General features: G+C 41.4%; 1 protein-coding gene across 1 annotated transcript; it reads right to left on the bottom strand.

Moving 5' to 3' along the window:
- Window positions 1-1,315: 1,315 nt before the first annotated feature.
- On the bottom strand, window positions 1,316-5,933 carry hddc3 (HD domain containing 3). Its single transcript, XM_088333225.1, has 4 exons — window positions 5,721-5,933; window positions 3,320-3,375; window positions 2,975-3,215; window positions 1,316-1,765 (listed from the first exon to the last, which is right to left on the bottom strand). Exons 1-4 carry the CDS (start codon window positions 5,830-5,832, stop codon window positions 1,635-1,637), a joined length of 540 nt encoding a protein of 179 aa, XP_088189351.1. The 5' UTR covers window positions 5,833-5,933; the 3' UTR covers window positions 1,316-1,634.
- Window positions 5,934-18,894: the final 12,961 nt, after the last annotated feature.

Raw genomic sequence — 18,894 nt, 5'->3', positions numbered from 1 at the left:
GTTGTCGTCCTGCATGCACTTCAGTGTTGAGGGCACGAACTGATGGCAGGACATTCTCCTTCAGGATCAGAATCCCTTTTTCTGTCAACATCTGCAAGTTGTCCTGGTCTTAAGCAAAAAACACAAAAATCAGGAAAGGGGTAATACTGTACTTTTTAACATAGGGACAGGTAGGTTTTATTTTTTTGTGTGTCTCATTGAATGGAATCACCATCTTGAAACTACATTTTGTATTTTCTTGGGTTGTTATTGTGTGATTACAATTGGTTGGATGATCTAAAACCTTTGTGTCCCTCTCACGCCTTTCCTGGACATCGACAACTCCAGCCTCATCTGCAACGCCACCTGGATTGTAGGTGACCCCTCCCACTGATCTCACAGCCTCTTCAACCTGCTGCTGCTAGGAAAAAGACTGCAGTCTCTCAGTGCCAGAACCAGCAGGCAAAAGGACAGCTTCTTCCATCAGGCTGTCAGGACTCTGAACTCCCTCCCTGCCCTTTCCACACTCTGCCAAATTGTTGCAAAACTGTTCTGTTTAGATTTGTTCTATAATTTGCATATTTTCTCTTTAATTTGAAACCAATTTATTTTTAGAAAAAAGAAAAATATAATAAGAAAACTTGCTATTTGTTCTCTATATTGTTTATAGAAGAACAGAATAGAATTTACTTTTATTGTCATTCTTTGTAACCATGCACACAGAACGAAATGTCAACTGTAGCGAGCCGATTATTTATATTGTGCCTTATCTATTGTATGTTTGCATGTTGAGAAGAGGAAGCAATTTCCTCTGTTTTGTATGTTGTGCATATATCATATTTGACAATAAAGTTGAGTTGAGGATGAGTGAGCACTGTTGACCCAAAACAGCATGAGTCTGAGTTTGAATAGAGCCAAGAAAGATTTGTATGGCGAGTTGCCCTTTTTGAGTCCCAATTTACAGGTGCACAAATCACTTTTTCAAGGATCCCATTTTTTTGCAATTCCTATAGGAAAATTGCTTGTTACAAAAGCATCATCGAAAAGTGTGTCTGCAAGCCATTAAAATAACCGACCGGACCATGGACATCATTAGGAATGTCTGTGTTGGCGGTACCCTTTTCATATCTTGATCTAGATCGTGTCGGTGTCATTTTTAAGCAGACTTGTTTTAATTGCCTTCATTTAATGCGTGATCTATTGATTCAGAATGCCGATTCGCATGGCAACAATTTCAAGCATTTACAGGCACTTCATCTAAAATTCAATCATGTTTTCAATCTTGAAAACACATTAAATTTCAAGCATTTCGAAGGATGTCAGACACCTGTACAAATCCTGTCTATAAATCAGTTTAATATCATATGAGATCGAACATTTATAAACATTAAAAACATAGAAATAGTGCATATGTAACGTGCCAAATTTATAGCTTTTTGCAGTACAAACAATGTCAGTTTGAGTCAGAATCATTTATTTGAGAGAACAGTACATTTGATTTTACAATGGATGATGCAACTGACATGTTTTGCTTGAGAAACACAAAAGCGAGCTGGGTTGGGGGAGATTTATGTACAGGAAAATGATTCATTCATAATTACAAAATACAAACTTTGTTTTACAATGATCTCAACCTCAACTATCTCTGTGTCACTCTATAGTTGGACTCCTCTTTGCTTAAACAACTCCTCAAGTTTTTCTTCCAGAACTGTGTTGGTTCCTTTTAGCCCCTTTACAACATCAGAGGCCCACAAAAAATACTGCTGGACTCGTTCACCTGTCCAACCTAAAAAAAAAACAAAAACATAAAAACGCCTCAAGTCAGGGGTGTCAAACTCATTTTAGCCCGGTGGCCACATGGTAGACAAAACATTTTCATGGGGGCCAAACAAGTAAATTAAAGACAGTGTTCCATAGCTGGGGTACTGGGTGTCTTTTCGGAGGCTCACCATTAAATTAAGATTCAGGGTTTGTACACGTTTTTCAGGGAAAAATCTAAGCACTCTTTAAAGACTTTACAAACTCATTTTCCATTTTCTACAGTACCATTAAAAGAATAAATCTGGTGTGAATCGTGTAATTTGCAGAACAACAAATATATCTGCGATATACATATGAGATTTTAATCATACAGGTGCATCTATCAACACATATGACTTTTAGATCTTTAGTAAGTCGCTAATATATTTGTGGATCTGAACCATACGTTTGTAAACATTTTTGAGACAAAACTCTCTTTGGGTAAAAAAAGAAAAGCTTACGTTTTCAGTTGAAGGAATTTCTTCGCATTACAATTTACCACTCATTCTTAAATGGCCCAAAATAAATGTCCACTATTGATACAAAAATCATTGCACCAATACATATTTCATAGTGCCATGTTTAGGTGTAACATGCACCTGTCTTCATGGGCACAACGTGCCATAGGACAATGGTATACAAACAAATGCCAGCTGCTGTTAATGACGAGGGAAAAACAAATGCAAAGGAAATGCGAATCCACCAGAGAGCAGTATCAGCCTCATATTAAGGAGACCTGTTGAGAACCAGAGCAACGATTTCAGGTTTTTATAAGCACTCCACCTAAAACCCAAGCACTTTTCAAACCTTGGAAACACAACATTAAAAGTAATGCTAAGAAAAGAAAAGAACGGGGATAATTTAAACTCCTGAACATTAGATGACCATAATTCCATTGTTTTTGTAGTTTCTCTGTTGTATTATTGTAGTTGTATTTTTAAGTGTTTCTGCGCTAGTATTTTTGTAGTATTTCTATAGTATTTTACCGTATTACTAAAGTATTTTTGTAGAATTTCTGTGGCTGTATTTTTGTATTGTAGTATTACTGCACTTTTGAGGATTTCAAGCACCCATACGAATCCTGTAATTAACTAAATCACCTATGATAACGAATCATATGTTTAAAAACCCCTTTTTTCATGAATTCAAAATACAAACTGCTTTAAAATAGATATGTATAACTAAAGTTGATTACCAAGAGGTGTGCAGCGGTTCAAATCTCTAAGGTTGTATAGTTTGTCGGCCAGTTTGACCAATTTGGCTTGGTGGCTACAATGAGGAGCATGTTCCACCTGCAGACGCTTTCTCTCCTGTTTAGGCAGACTCTTATCATCAGTCACCTCCTGAACTATGCGAGCAACGATATGTCCGAATTTTGTTTCCAACTCTTCTGGCTTTGTATCGGTGTCCTCCAAAGTGTCATGAAGGAGAGCCGCCTTCCAGGAAAGGAGCATAAAAGAAAGAAAAACACATAAAAAATAAATGAGTGGATGCAGCAAAACAAAAATTACGTCACTATATCAACTTAAACTTGGCATACTTGTAATACCACAATATCAGTGATGCCAGCTTCATGGCTGAGAATCCTTGCAACTCCTTAAAATTAAAAACAAAATTAGTGTCAGAATAATTAAGTCAGCTTTGGCACAAACACACACCGAAATAGGGTAAACCTGTCCTCTTTCTATTTTCATTCTTTGTCATGATCTAGCAGGGGACGTCTGACCTTCCTGTATCAGGGCTATTCTACCACACGATAATTTCTCGAGTATAAATATTGAATTAATCATGTATAGCTACAGTAAGGAGGAATATACTGTACTTCTTTATATTCTAGTAAAATTACTCCTTTTATATTTGCAAAAAAAGCATGCCATTGTTTAGCATCTTTTCTTTCTTCTTGTGCTCAGTAGAGCCAATCTAACATTCATCCATATCAGTATCTGACAGCAGATTATTTTCTTCTTATACAAATTATTGCTCATTAGGTAATGAAAATAAATATATCAAATAACATACGGAGTTTGATGAATCTGATGAAAATGCACTGCAAAAACAAACAAAAAAAAACCTGTAGAACCTCCTGAGCCACAATGACCACAAATTATAAGAAAATGTTTACAATATAATAATATTGCAATATATTATCATTGCAACATATTTTAAGCCTCAAAAATCTGGTGCAGGGAATAAATTGTTCAAAGATTTTTGACAGATGGTGTGCCTTTATTTTAAAAATGATAAGGTTGAGAAACACCGTTCCAATGCATTTCACACGCATTTTGTTGATTTGTTTTATCTACCCAAAAGTAGTGGATGCGTGAACTGGAAACTGCAAAATGGTCTGAAGTTTTAACCATCATAATTGTAAACTGGGCATAAGGACATATACTATGAATAGGTAACTGATTGAGACTTCTTGTGATTAAAGCCTATACAAATAAACATGTCATGACTGCGATATTTTCCTACTAGGGCGAATTTTCCTACCAGAGGCTGATTCTGCTATAACAGTAATATAACTAAGGGAAATTATAGGTTGATTATAGTTTGAATGTGCCTTTGTATGATTTTATTCTCAAAAGTGCCTTAACGAAGCCAAAGATTATATCCTGGTGCTGTTTGTAGTCTTGCAACAGTTGGATCCTCTTGGAGCCCGCTGACTATTAATGAAGATGGCCTTCATTTTGGTGCTGAGAAGTACGGGGGATTACTTACAATCGTATCTTCTTGGGGCCCGCGAACTATTAATCAAGATGGCCTTCACTTTGGTGCTGGGAAGTGCTGGGAACCCTGCTGAAGCGTTTTCCTCCCTACGTTCCTTTTTTTCCCCCCTTACTGCTCGTATATTATGCTCACACGCCATCTAGCGACCAGTATTATTCACTTCATTTAAACATGTGTTTTCTGTCTAAACCAATCAGATTATTTTCTTGTATTCATAAGACCTCGCTTAATAAATGAGTCCCTAGCCATAGGCAGAGCATGATTCCTTCCTGAGACGATCTTGGAAGCAGACCTCGGAAGCACGTGCCTCCGATGGAAGGGCTATCAAAAAAAGTACCAAATCTCCGACTAAGAGTGTGTTTTTTTCTTCATCCTAATACAATTTCAAGTTTTAACCTTGACAATAACATTTGCATAATTCGTGTGTATTTCATATAATATATATCTAATAACACATATTAAATACTAATTGATCGTTCATGTTGATGGGAGTGTTCAATGCTAATAAAGTAAGGTGTGTACAAGCCAAGGGAAGTCAATGCTTCTGAAATTTAACCTATGTGTGAACTAAGCTACTGTAAATGTGAACTGGTCATGAGGGTGTGTGTGTGAATGGGTGTAAAGCACATTGTAAAGCACTTTGGGAGGTCTTCTTTGACCTGAAAAGACCTATATAAATGCAGACTATTTATTTTCATCAATTTTACTTACTTTCATTAAAAAAAAAACTTATTACTGTTGTAAAAGAGGCAAAAAAAAAAAAGTCACACAAAAGCGCAATTCTAGCGGCTCGCAAAATTTCTTTCTTTGCAAAGATGCCACAGGTGTTCTATTCCTTCCTTGCTACTGGGTGAGACTATTAAATACGTGTTATTAGATATATGTTATATTAATACACGCGAATGAAAACGTTAAACAGTATTACTCTTATGGTCGAATCAGCCTCCAGTAGGAAATTCACCCAAGTAGGAAAATAAGAACACCTGTTTGCCTCATTTTTTGCCATTGCATTATTAGTTTGCGGAAGTCAAACGTCATGATCGAACTAATTATTCATATTAAGAGTGAGGTGTGTTTTTAAAAGTTGCAATATGTATTTTGAGCTTTCAGGGCTCCTCATAATGTAGTGTTGTTTATTTCGATTTAATTGTTGGTCTTACTATGTAGGTATATCACAGCGATACAGTTTATTAGGAGTGCGAAGCGCAACTTACCAATCGGGTGGTTAATGTAGGGAGTTTTTTCTGGATCTTTGCGACGCTGATTTCGGTGCTTTTCGGCCGCGAAATTAACCGTTTCTACTAACAACATTGTGTCCGAACTCATTACGTTTTTAAAAGGTTTGGGAATTTAACGCAACTTGTCTAGCAGGGCAGCGGCTTTTGGTATCCGGTGGGAAACAACCACTTGTCGACTGAGTTCCTACAAGATGGTACTTCGAGGGAGTAGTATTTGCATGGACAGAGAGGGGACTTGCATACTTGGGAATTGAGAAGTACTGTACAACTTTTTCATGCACACTGAGACTCATGCCCGCATTGGACCCTTTTTTCAGCCCGGTAGTTTTCTAACCAAAGCTGGACCACTTAGCTATGGAGGAGAAATGTGAAAGAATGGAACTGCAGTGAACTCTTGTGATGCATTTCTATTGGGAATTCTGGTATATGATGATAAGTTAACAGGAAACACTAAACCAATTTAATTCAAAGGAAACTTATAAAAATATTCTGATATCAATGAAAACATAATTACCTATGTACAGTATCGGTCATTTGAAATCAAAATTTATTTGCCTTCCTAACGACAAAACGTTAGGCTTTACAGTAAACTCTTATAACGCTCATAATGAAGCTTCACTGCACATATTTTAAGTAGGCTACTTAAAACATCATACTCCTCCTAAGTAAACACTGGTCTCTGCAACTTTGTCATTTAGGTTATTGTCTATAGACATCAGAATTTTCATTTTATTTACTGATGAAATGATCTGCATTTATATAGCGCTTTTCAAGTCAAGACTTCCCAAAGCGATTTACATTGTGCTTCACATTTCCCAATTTTGCCATGTAAGGCGCGAACGTGCTTATTGGGGGTATTAGGGGTTCTTACCCAAGGACACTTTTCTTATTTTTTCTACCATTTTTCCTATTTTTCTTATTTTTTTCCTGCTTTTCCTTCCTTTTTCCTCATTATCCTGGTATTATTCAAAGTCCTCTGACCCTTCCTGTTTTCATTTATTATTGTTTCTTATTTTTTTTCTCCCTTTTTGCCTTTATTTTATTTTTCTTCTTTTGTTTCTTTTTTCATTGTTGTTTCAAATTTTTGTTTATATCAAATGCGCAACAACTGTGTCATAAAAAGGAAAATACAATGGAAACTTACATTTAGAATTAGTAAATGTATCCAGGCTAGTATATAGGTATTCAACATACATGAACACACAGGCAAAATTAGTTGCATTAAAAAAAAGAAAACATGGAAAGATTTGGAAAATGTTGAATGCTTATGATGGTGATTTATTTGAAAATGCATTATATTCAGGGTTGGGTAGGGTTACTTTAACTGGATTACTTTCAATTACTTTTGCATTACTCCAATACCAAATATGTTAATAAAAGACAAAAGAAACTAAATATGAATAAAATTATGACTCACAACACGTGCTAAGCTTTCTCTCCTGGCTTTGATATCTTTGATCTCCGGCAAAACTAACATAAAATGCGACAGAAACAAAATGAAAATAAATCCAAACAGCTTGCCAACATCATTTTTGCCGCTCCATGTATTCCGTTACTCCCCAAGCTTGCACAAAATTTAGTAATTTTATTCACATTTAGTTTCGTTTGTCTTTTATTAGCATATTTGGTATTGGAGTAATCCAAAGGTAATTGAAAGCAATCCAGTTAAAGTAACCCTACCCAACCCTGATTATATGTATTTCATATGAACTGGTGCCAACTCTGACACGCCCCTCAAACAGGCCAGTAAACCGCCAGCAGTGGAGAAAACTGCCCAGATATTATGGCATCAATAAAGAAAAAATGATTACTGAAGTCATAGTTGCTATAAAATCTATCATAAACTAAGCTATTTTTTCTTGCTTCTAATAGCAAAAAAACCAACAAAAAAAAACAACAACTGTATTTTATAAGAAGAAAACATAGAAAGTGTGGCTTTCACTTTTTAGGCTCTCTCTTTATGTTGTCCTAAAACAATATTATGTGATCTTTTAAATAATTAATTGAAATTATTACTCATTAAAGTATCATTAATTGAATCTTTAGAATATGTTTTCTTTAAATGGCTATACAGACAACTTCATGTAATGTATTGTTTTACATCAGACAGCAACTAACCCAAATGAAACTGTTTTGGTTCAATAAATGTTTCTTGTATTTTACTTTTGATAAAATGCCATTAATTGATAAATACTGATGCTCAGTAACTGAAGTGTATGTTCAGTAAAATGTGTAAATATGCAGGAGTAATTTGAAAATGAAAAGACAAACCCATAAATTTAACACTTACAATTTGACTATAGCCTGACTAAGACCATTGGATTTCTGTGCTCGTTAACATGCCTTTATGTAACCAGAATTCAATCGAGCTATGGCTTTTGGCCAACCTAACTGGAGCAGTGTATATATCATATTTAGTGGGAAATGTAAACAATTTAATAACAAAATTATGACATCACAACAACATGTAGACATCAAAGAACCCGAGCCTATAATGAATGACATAATTAAAGAACACTGTTAATGACATCATATTGAATTACCGTGGAATCAAGACTGATAACAATCCAATGCATTATGTAATATTTGCAGATAAATATTTGTGTAAATATTTCTGTTTTTCTAACAGGCAGTTTTCAGTTATACTGACTGATAAAAGCTAGCCAGGTATATTTCCTTGATAATGCAATTAAGGTAGTATGTCTGGTTGAATTAACTGAAATGTTATACTGTATTGAAACGATATTGATCAAACCTATTTCTTCCCCCACACCCTGAAAAAAAACTATTCGGGCTGCTCTGAGGAATATTATTGCCACTGGGTTATAAATTCAAATACATTCAAGAATTTTAAACATATCCACTTTTTGTTTCCTCGCAGTGTAAATGGATGGAAGAGGGGACAGAAGCAACAGTGTTGCTGAAGGTAAGTCGAAATTTTGTTTCTCTTTTAATTTAGGTGCAAAATTATTTGTGTGATCATTTTCACAATGTTGGATGTGAAGCAGCTGTTGTGTATGTACCTATACATATTCTTTTGAGGTGTCCCCTTTTTGGTGTTATTTATCCAGCCAATATTTTTGGGGGAACTTTTGCTGTGTGAAAAGGCAGCCAGCAACACCTCTCATTATTGTAAAAGGGAAAAAAAAGTAGGAAAACGTTTTAAGGTTTCATGTGTGGAGGGACTAAAGAAGCTTTGTTTCTACACAACACGAAAGAGATTGGTTGGATGCCCAAAGAGAAAAAAGAAAATAATATTTTAATCTAACTTAATATTACTTCTTGGGCTAGCTTAGGAGTCACAAACTCAATTTACTTAGGGATTGTCGGGGTTAGGTTCCAGTCAAAGTGGGGCTGTATTGCATCAAAAATTCCACTATTCTCAAATATCCTTGTTGTCTACACAAACTAAGATCTAAAGAAGAAAACAATTGTATTAAGAGTTAATAAATATGTGGGTAAAACATCTTAACTAGTTAGAAGTCAATGTGAATGTGGTCTCTCTCTCTCTCTCTCTCTCTCTCTCTCTCTCTCTCTCTCTCTCTCTCTCTCTCCTCTGTCCCTCTCTCTGTCTCTCTCTCACTCTCTCTTACTCTGACCTTTATTGGTCTCTCCTTCATTCTCTCTGTATCTCTCTCTCTCTCTCTCTCTCTCTCTTGCTCTTTCACCCTGTGTCTGTCTCTAGCTCTCACTTTTATTTGTCTCTCTCTCCTTCTTTCTATCTGTCTTTCTCTCTCTCCCATGTCCCTCTGTCTCTGTCTCCCCCTCTCTGTCTTTTTCACTCTCCCTCGCTCACTGTGTCGGTCTCTATTTGTCTTCTACTCTCTCTGTCTCTTTCTCTATCTCTCTGTCTATCTCTTGCCTTTCACTTTCTCTGACTGTCTCTCTGTCTCCCTGTCTCCTCCTCCATCTATCTCTGTGTTTCTCTCGTTCTCTGTATCTCTGTCTGCCCATCTCTGTCTTTTACTCCATCTGTCTGTCTTCTTGTCTCTTTCTCTGTCTCTTCCTCTCTCTTTCCCTCTGGCTCATTCATAAGTGTGTTTTAAGCCTTTTTTTAAACCTTGGTGGACTTTTTTCTTGCTGGTTACGTTTTGCGCAGCGAGTACCCCCGCTGTTGTGTACACGTGCAGCCAACAATACTGTGCTCTGGCCTCTAAAGGAAACTAGTTCTCTTCTCCATTTTGTTCCTACTTATCTGAAGGAAATTTACCTCTCTCCACCGTGCGACTCTCATCCACTTCAGATGACGTGGGAGGAAAGTAGTTTTGTTGTGATGTTTTTTTTATAAAAAATAAATAAACAAAACGACAAAATTATATATTATATTTTTGCCAAAAAAGCATCTGGGAACTTGCGGGCATATTTTTAGTCTCTGAGTGCAGTGGAAATTTACCAAGTGACTCTACATTCAACCTTGGGCCGATGAGCTGACTCATTAAAATTTGAGAGTGTTTTAGCAAGGTTCAGACACATAACAAATCTTTTAGAAAGTGCAAGGAGTGCACAATTAATGAACAAGACATCAAATAAACACAGCCAGAAATGCTTTACTCCAATACATGGATCATTATATAAGGTAATTACAATTAATGTAATGATTTAAAAAGTAAAATGGCTATAACTGGAAACTCATAATTAAGACTTTATATGCAGTGACATTTAATAATATTCTAACTCCACCTATACCAAATATGCCAAACGTGGGGATCCGTGCTAGTGTGAGTGTTCCCTTACATTATTTCTTTAGAACAACTTCAGTACATCCAACTAAATCCCATAATACAACAGTAACCTTCACATCCAACAGTGTATGATGATGCGATCCACAACCTATTGCTCATGCCTGTATTAATGGAACTGAGTATTAATTCCAATGTAACTTTACAGGACCACAGTATAACCTATACCCAAGGTTAGTTATAAATGGAGATGCACCGCCAATCAATCCAGTTTTAAATGTGGGTTTGGATCCCATTGAGTTTTTGGTGGACGTTGGATTAGTTAATAGTTTTGATGGCAGAAGGCAGCTTTTGCAACAGCTCACAATCCAGCCTGCCAACAATAGTAATGACCACAGTGTCGACATGGAGGACAATGAGGAAGTCGCGTTGGAGGAGGTGAATGGAGGATTCAACAGTGAAGAACAAAACAATGATGGGAGTGACAACAAAATAAGATGGTGGGATGAGTTTATTGACAGCGGATCAGAGTGTAATTCTGATACTGACGGTGACAGCTCTAGCAGCAGTTGTGTTGTCTGCATGGATGTACATGAAAACCACAATGCCGAGGCAAAATCTGACTGGGAATACTGCACACATTTTGCTGCAAAAGGATTACCCCCCAGAGAATTCAGGAAGCCCTGTGAAGATGAGGGAGAGCACAAACAATAATAATATCATTATTGCCTTTCATGTGCTTCAGAAAAGCTGTGAAAACGCAAACGTTTATGTGTTATGGAAAATCAACAATGACAATAAAAATATGCAATGAGGACATTGAAATTTCTCTCATTAGACCAAAAATACTACAGTATAGAATAGAATAGAATAGAATAGAATAGAATAGAATAGAATATGCCTTTATTGTCATTGTTACAACATGGGATATGCTGTGACAACGAAATTGGACAGTATGTGATTACGATAATTATTATCCATCCTCTCACATTACTAGAGGGGTAGCTCACATTTTCTCAGAATACAAAGCACTTTTTGCCAACCTCCAAAAATAATTGGCTGAGTTTCTTATAAATTTTCTATTATGTTAGCCAGTTTTGCTAAATGTCTTCTACATCCTCAGTTAAACAAACTGTTACATCATACTCTTTTAATATTGTAGGACATTCAACGTTGGGTCAGCATTTTGTTTTATACTGTAAAAAATGATGAAACAATGTCAAACATGTGTATTTAATCATATAGTAGCTCTTATTCAATTATTCAAAGTGATTTAATTGTCTGATGTGGCACTGGGCGTGAACAGGAGGTTTGGTGTGATCTTACACGTGTGAAACAAAGATAGATTCCAGGTTGCCTTGAAAACACCCCCAGAAGAACGACAAGAGTGGTAGGAGACCCCCTCCCCCTTCCAGGAGGCCAGATCAAGCAGTGTAGGAGTGGACCATTTTTAACACCTGAAAATCAGTTCTCGTGAAGCCAGCGAACAGGCAGCGGGCCTTGCTTAACCAAGGACAAACGAGTTATGGGGAAACTAGCAAGCAGGCAAGGAGGATGAGTTGGGAAAGAGACCACAAGCTGTTCTGCTTGAGCAAGAAAGGGTGCAAGAGGGTCCACCTTAACAAGCAACTAAAAAGTCCTTTTGAGGCGTGCGAGCTTGCCAGAGGTTCTGGCTTACAAGAAACTAAGAGTTCTGAAGTGGCCAGCCTGCCAGTTTCCAACTGATCAAGCAACAAAGGACCAAGTTCTTTCCCGCAAGTACCCAAAGAGTTTGGTTGGGGCAAGCAAGTGTGCCAGAGAGGTCCGGGTTAACCAGCGTCCAAGCAGGATTGAGCCAGCGGCCAAGTTGGTGGGATCCGGCCAGCGACCTCAGCTTCAATGCCCTGCAGTGATCCAGGTCCAGACCGGGCCTACAGACTTGAGGACTCACCTGGGACATCAGAACTGGCCTTTGCCATCATCAAACTGAGAACGAAGTCATCCCATGGTGCCAGATATTAATTAGTGTGACCTTCGGGGAATTAGATCCAATTACAATAACGCCCAGTTGCCTTAAGTTCTATTGTCAGTAAAAATTAAGCCAACCATGTTGGTTTTCTATCCAAATGGTGCCAGGCAAGATCCTGACTTCTATTTGTCTTTGTTTTATTTTCTCATCCTTGTTTTGTTCTGTGTTCTATCCAAGTTTCTTCGGTAGATGAGTAGTAAATAAAATTCCATAAATCCGAGAGTGTGTCTTGACTTATGTGTGAACTATCAAAAACGGTGAAAATAATTCACCTAGTCAATCCTTCAGACTAACTAAAAGGTTTTTCATGCGTTTTCCTGATAAAATCATCTGAAAACGAATCTTGTGCTCCAAATATGTAGGCCGAATTTAAAAGAATATACTCGACTCTTTAATTTAATTGATCAATCGATTATTTGTTCGAATAATTTATTGACCATCCAAATTTGCTGCACATAATTCACTTAAGAAAGTGCTGTTAAAAACTAATGTCTTATTATCAAGTAAAAATATTCAGGATTCAGATACCCCAGGGATCTGTCATGGGGCCAATCCTCTACACATCCGCTAGATGTCATTAAGTGTTATGTTTTTCCACTTCTTCTGCAAATACAAAATCAATTTCAAATGCTATGCTATATATACAGTATATATATATATATATATATATATATATAGGGCAGCACGGCGGCGCAGTGGTAAGCGCTTGTGCGGCACAGTTCATGTCATGGGAACCTGTCGTGGGTTCAAATCCAGCTCCAGACTTCCTGTGCGGAGTTTGTATGTTCTCCCCGTGCTTGCGTGGGTTTCCTCCGGGCACTCCGGTTTCCTCCCACGTTCCAAAAACATGCATTTCAGGTGAATTGGCCGGTCCAAATTGTCCCTAGGTGTGAATGAGCGAATGAGTTGTCTGTCCCTGTGTGCCCTGCGATTGGCTGGCAACCAGTTCAGGGTGTCCCCTGACCACTGCCCGGAGATGGCTGGGATGGGCTCCAGCCCCCCCGCGACCCTAATGAGGATAAGCGGTACGGCTGATGAGATGAGATGAGATATATATATATATATATATATATATATATAATCTAAACCTTGTATAGTTATCTTACTGGTCTCTCTGGTCCTTTAATTTTAAAAAATTAACTCCTGGTTATACTTCAATTTCCTTAAACCTAACATCTCTAAGACAGATTCAATTGTTTAGTACCACATCCACACAAACAGTTTTTGGATCTCCATTAACAACACATTCATTTTTCACTTCGAGGTTTATTATCGATAATAGACTCTTCCTTCCACTCGCACATAAATATTACTTGTTCAGCTATGGTTGATCTTCAAAATATATCCATTAATCACCACCCATGCAACTACTTCCTGTAAATTCCTTCAACTGTCTCCCGTATTGATTACAGCAATTGCAGTTTGTAGTCCCTCCAACAAATCCCTCCAAATCCTTCCACTTTTCCAAACCTCTTCAGAACACATCGTTACACGTACAGCTCCCCATTAAAGCAAGAACAAATTACACACTCCTGCTCCTCACCTTTTAATCTTTTATTCCTGTATATGCATTTTATACCTTCCTTTTTGACCTTTTCTTGAAGAACAAGAAAAAGTGAAAGTGCACCAACAAACTGATTTTGACAATCGGTAAAGAGAGTCAATTTGTACTTACTTGTCGTGATTACCTAACTGGAGCCACCTGAGGTAATCAGCTGGTGTGCTGGAACGCGATTTCCTGATTGGTGGAAGCTTTCTACATAAGCTGTCAGCGTCCAGAGATGGACGTTCGAGTGACCTCCTCGTTTCCCTGAGTGAGCATCCAACATTCAAGGTACCACGATCCCTTTGTGTATTCCAAGTCTGATTCTCGTTGCCTGACCCTTGTCTGTTAAAAGTTTACGATCTACTCTTCCGTCCCGGCCACCGACTTACCTGCTACGTTACTCGTCACGCGTTTTCACCACGGAGTTGCCATATCGTCCAAAGAGGCTTTCGGCTACCAAGAGACGACGTCCCAAGCCTGCTCCACCGAACCTTGTCCAAATAAATCCTTTAACTGACGCTATTGGATCCGAGTGCTTGTTCTGGTCCATGACAGAACACTCGAACCAAAAAATGGATCCAGCGTCATTTTTTCCCACCTCCGAGAAATGCGGAAATGCCGAGCAGGAATCCGCGCTACAGCGCCTACTACATACCGAAGGCGCGGTACAACAGATCGCCCATGACGTATCCACACTGGTCCGGCAAGTACAACGTCACCAACAATTTTTTGAGCAACAGTGCGAAGCTTCCCCGGCAACACGACCACAAGATCCGGTTCCGCCTCTTTCTGATCAGGTCGGCAGTGTTGAACCACGAGTAGGTTCGCCAGAGAGATTCAATGGAGAGCCCGCCCAGATCCGCCCCTTTCTCATAAATTGCCGATTAATTTTTGATCTACAACCGCGAGCCTTTGTGAACGAAAAGACGAAGGTGGCCTATGTAATAAATCATTTGACTGGCAGAGCCCGCCTTTGGGGAACGGCAGAATACGAATGAGGGGCGACAGCATGCACCTCTTTTAGTTTGCTAAGCCAGGAAATGATTAAAGTATTTGATTCTGGTTCCTCATCAGTCGATGCTGCTCGTTCCATCTTGAACATCCGCCAGGGGAGACGCTCCATTGCCGACTATGCCATTGACTTCCGCACTCTAGCAGCCCAGAGTCACTGGAACGAAGAGGCGCTGGTCGACGCCTACCTCCATAGCTTGTCCGGTTATCTCAAAGACGAATTGGTATCCCACGCTCCTCCGGTAACTCTTGACAACGCTATCGAACTGACCGCCCGGATCGACCGTAGGGTCCAGGCAAGACGCCGAGAGAGAAGATCCCAGCCAATCCATCACCAGGCAAAGTCAAGACATGAGTAGGATACCGAACCCCCCAACCACTTCTACCGCACCTCATGAGATGATGGAGGTGGACCGCACCTTTCTCTCCGTCGAAGAGCGCCAGCGAAGGCGTTCCGAACGGTTATGTTTTTACTGCGGCGGCCAGGGACATAGGGTGGTCAATTGCCCGTTAAAAGCCAACGCTCGTCGGATATAGGGGACGTCCGATTGAGCTCGGCTTTAGTATCGTCCCCCAAGACTGATAGACCTGTTCTCCGGGCAAATCTCATTATTTCCGGCTCATCTCAGCCCTTCCATGCCCTGATCGATTCTGGCGCCGAAACAAATATCCTGGATTTGTCACTCGCACACAAGATGGGGATACCAGTTAAAACCCTTCCTAACCCGGTATCAGCTCGGGCTTTGGATGGTCACCTATTAGGCACCGTATCCCAAATAACTGAACCCATAGAACTACAGTTGTCTGGAAATCACAGAGAGAAGATCCGATTTCACTTACTTCACTCCCCTAACCAACCCCTTGTTCTGGGTCATCCTTGGTTGGTGCAACACAACCCCCATTTCGACTGGCGCACTGGGTCGATACTTGAATGGGGCATGGACTGTCACCAAACCTGTCTGCGAGCCGCTCCTTACCCAAATCATCCTGTTTCCACGAGGGCCCCACCCAATTTGTCCAAGGTCCCAGCCTGTTACCACCACCTACGGGAGGTCTTCAGTAAAGCTAAGGCCTCCTCCTTGCCCCCTCATAGACCTTATGACTGCGCGATTGATCTCCTGCCTGGGTCCGCTCCTCCTCGGGGCCGCCTCTACTCCCTGTCCATTCCCGAGAGGAAGGCCATGGAGGAGTACATTTCCGATGCCTTGGCGGCTGGTATCATTCGACCCTCCTCTTCTCCTGCAGGGGCGGGGTTCTTTTTTGTGGGAAAGAAGGACGGGTCACTCCGGCCCTGTATAGATTATCGGGGCCTTAATGAAATCACGGTTAAAAATCGCTATCCCTTGCCTCTGCATTTGAGCTTCTACAGGGGGCCACGATCTTCACTAAACTTGATCTGCGCAACGCCTACCACTTAGTCCGTATCCGGGAGGGTGATGAGTGGAAGACAGCATTCAACACACCCACCGGTCACTACGAGTACCTGGTAATGCCGTTCGGATTAACCAATGCTCCAGCCGTTTTCCAATCCTTGATAAATGACATTTTACGAGATGTGCTTAATCGTTTTGTTTTTGTGTATCTGGACGATATCTTAATTTTCTCAAAGTCCCTCGATGAACACCGAAAACATGTCCAGCTGGTTCTCCGTCGTCTCCTAGAGAACTCTTTATTTGTCAAAGCAGAGAAGTGCGAGTTTCACGCCAAGACAGTCTCGTTCCTGGGCTACATCGTGGCGGAGGGGACCCTTCAGATGGATCCTGCGAAGGTATCAGCAGTCACCTCTTGGCCTGTCCCTGAGTCTCGGAAAAAACTCCAACAATTCCTTGGTTTTGCCAATTTCTACCGGAGGTTCATCAGGAACTACAGTTCGGTGGCAGCTCCTCTCACGCTTCTTACCAGCCCTAAAGAGCCATTTCGGTGGTCTTCCGAGGCTAATGCAGCTTTCAACCGTCTAAAAACTCATTTCTCTACAGCCCCCATACTCCAGGTGCCTGACCCTGCGCGCCAACTGGTGGTGGAGGTGGACGCCTCAGATGTGGGAGTGGGTGCTGTCCTGTCCCAGCGGTCTGACAAGGACCAGAAGATGCACCCGTGCGCCTTCTTTTCCCGGCGGTTGTCCCCGGCCAAACGCAACTACGACGTGGGGGATCGTGAGTTGTTGGCCGTCAAGCTAGCCCTGGAGGAATGGCGACATTGGTTGGAGGGGGTAACGGTGCCGTTCATAGTTTGGACTGACCACAAGAACTTAGAATATATTAGATCGGCCAAGCGGCTCAATCCTCGCCAGTCACGTTGGGCCCTGTTTTTCACCCGCTTTAACTTTACTCTGTCCTACAGACCCGGATCTCGTAATGTGAAGCCCGACGCGCTCTCCCGGCAATTCCAATGAAACACCTCAGGATCCCGCAACGGTCCTTCCAGCTTCCCGTATGGTGGCAGCAGTTTCCTGGGATATCGAGTCCCGAGTCAGAGAGGCGTTACCCGATCAGGCGGGCCCCAGCTCCTGTCCCGAGGGTCGACTATTCGTCTCCGAACCCTTACGGTCCGAGGTCCTCCAATGGGGGCACAATTCTCACTTTTCTTGCCATCCGGGGTCGGCTCGGACTCAGTTTCTTGTCCCGACGCTTCTGGTGGCCTACCATGGCCAAGGACGTTAGGGAATATGTCTCCGCCTGTCAAGTGTGCGCCCAGAACAAAGCATCCCACCAACGTCCGGCCGGTCTGTTACATCCACTTCCGGTTCCCCGCCGCCCATGGTCCCACATCTCCTTGGACTTTGTGACGGGGTTGCCAGTATCCGAGGGGATGACGACTGTACTAACTATCGTGGACCGGTTCAGTAAGATGGTCCATTTCGTGGCACTACCAAAGCTCCCCTCCGCCAAGGAAACTGCATTGATAGTCCAGCAACATGTGTTCCGCCTCCATGGCATCCCTCTGGACATTGTTTCTGACCGGGGTCCCCAATTCTCATCCGTGTTTTGGAAGGAGTTCTGTCGTCTGTTGGGTGCCTCAGTCAGCCTCTCATCGGGGTTCCACCCTCAATCCAATGGTCAGTCTGAGCGAGTGAACCAAGATTTGGAAACTGCACTTCGCTGTATGGTCTCTAGTGAACCGTTGTCTTGGGCTCGGCAATTGGCATGGGTGGAGTATGCTCACAATTCCTTGGTTAGCTCCTCCACTGGAATGTCCCCCTTCCAGTGCGTCTATGGGTACCAACCTCCTATGTTCCCTAGTCAAGAAGAGGAAGTAAACTGCCCGTCAGCTACGGCGAACGCACGCCGTTGTCGGCGAACTTGGGCTCGTGCTCGGGCCACACTCCTTCGGGCAAGCAAGGCTCATTCCGTCGGGGCTAATCGACGGAGGAGTCCTGCTCCGAATTACCAGGTGGGCCAGAAGGTGTGGCTTGCATCAGCTGATCTTCCACTGAAGGCTGAGTCGAGGAAACTGGCTCCTCGGTATCTTGGTCCGTTTCCTATAGTAAGAATTATCAACTCCTCAGCAGTCCGTCTCCGTCTACCAAGATCTATGAGAGTGCACCCCACGTTTCATGTCTCCCGAATCAAACCCGTCAGCCAGAGCCCGTTGGCACCCATTCCACCTCCTCCCCCGGCTCCACGCTCCTTGGACGGGGAGCCTATCTATACAGTGCTCCGCTCCCGACGCAGGGGTCGGGGCTTCCAGTACTTGGTCGATTGGGAGGGATATGGTCCGGAGGAGAGATCATGGATTCCCAGCAGGCAGATCCTGGACCGATCTCTTGTGGCAGAATTCCATCGACTGCATCCTGACCAACCAGCGCCACGCCGTGGTCGTCGTCGTAGGTCCGGCGCTGCTACCCTTCCACCGGCGGACCCACCCGCTACCGCCCCTTCAGATGCGGACGAAGGGGTGTCTATTCAC

The sequence above is a fragment of the Urocampus carinirostris genome, chromosome 4 (assembly GCF_059441175.1).
Source record: "Urocampus carinirostris isolate Australia breed hairy pipefish chromosome 4, RoL_Ucar_1.0, whole genome shotgun sequence".
In the NCBI taxonomy this organism is placed as follows: domain Eukaryota; kingdom Metazoa; phylum Chordata; class Actinopteri; order Syngnathiformes; family Syngnathidae; genus Urocampus; species Urocampus carinirostris.
Note: the sequence above shows the minus strand (reverse complement) of the source record. Positions and strands in the feature narration are given on the sequence as shown.

Bases quoted from the DNA above. Each gene is read 5' to 3' on its own strand.
- hddc3 (XM_088333225.1), bottom strand. From the start codon at position 5,832: ATGAGTTCGGACACAATGTTGTTAGTAGAAACGGTTAATTTCGCGGCC. The intron at 3,376-5,720 runs GTAAGTTGCGCT...TTTAATTTTAAG, and splicing joins CTACATTAACCACCCGATTG to GAGTTGCAAGGATTCTCAGC. The intron at 1,766-2,974 runs GTAATCAACTTT...TTTTTTTTTTAG, and splicing joins GAACCGCTGCACACCTCTTG to GTTGGACAGGTGAACGAGTC.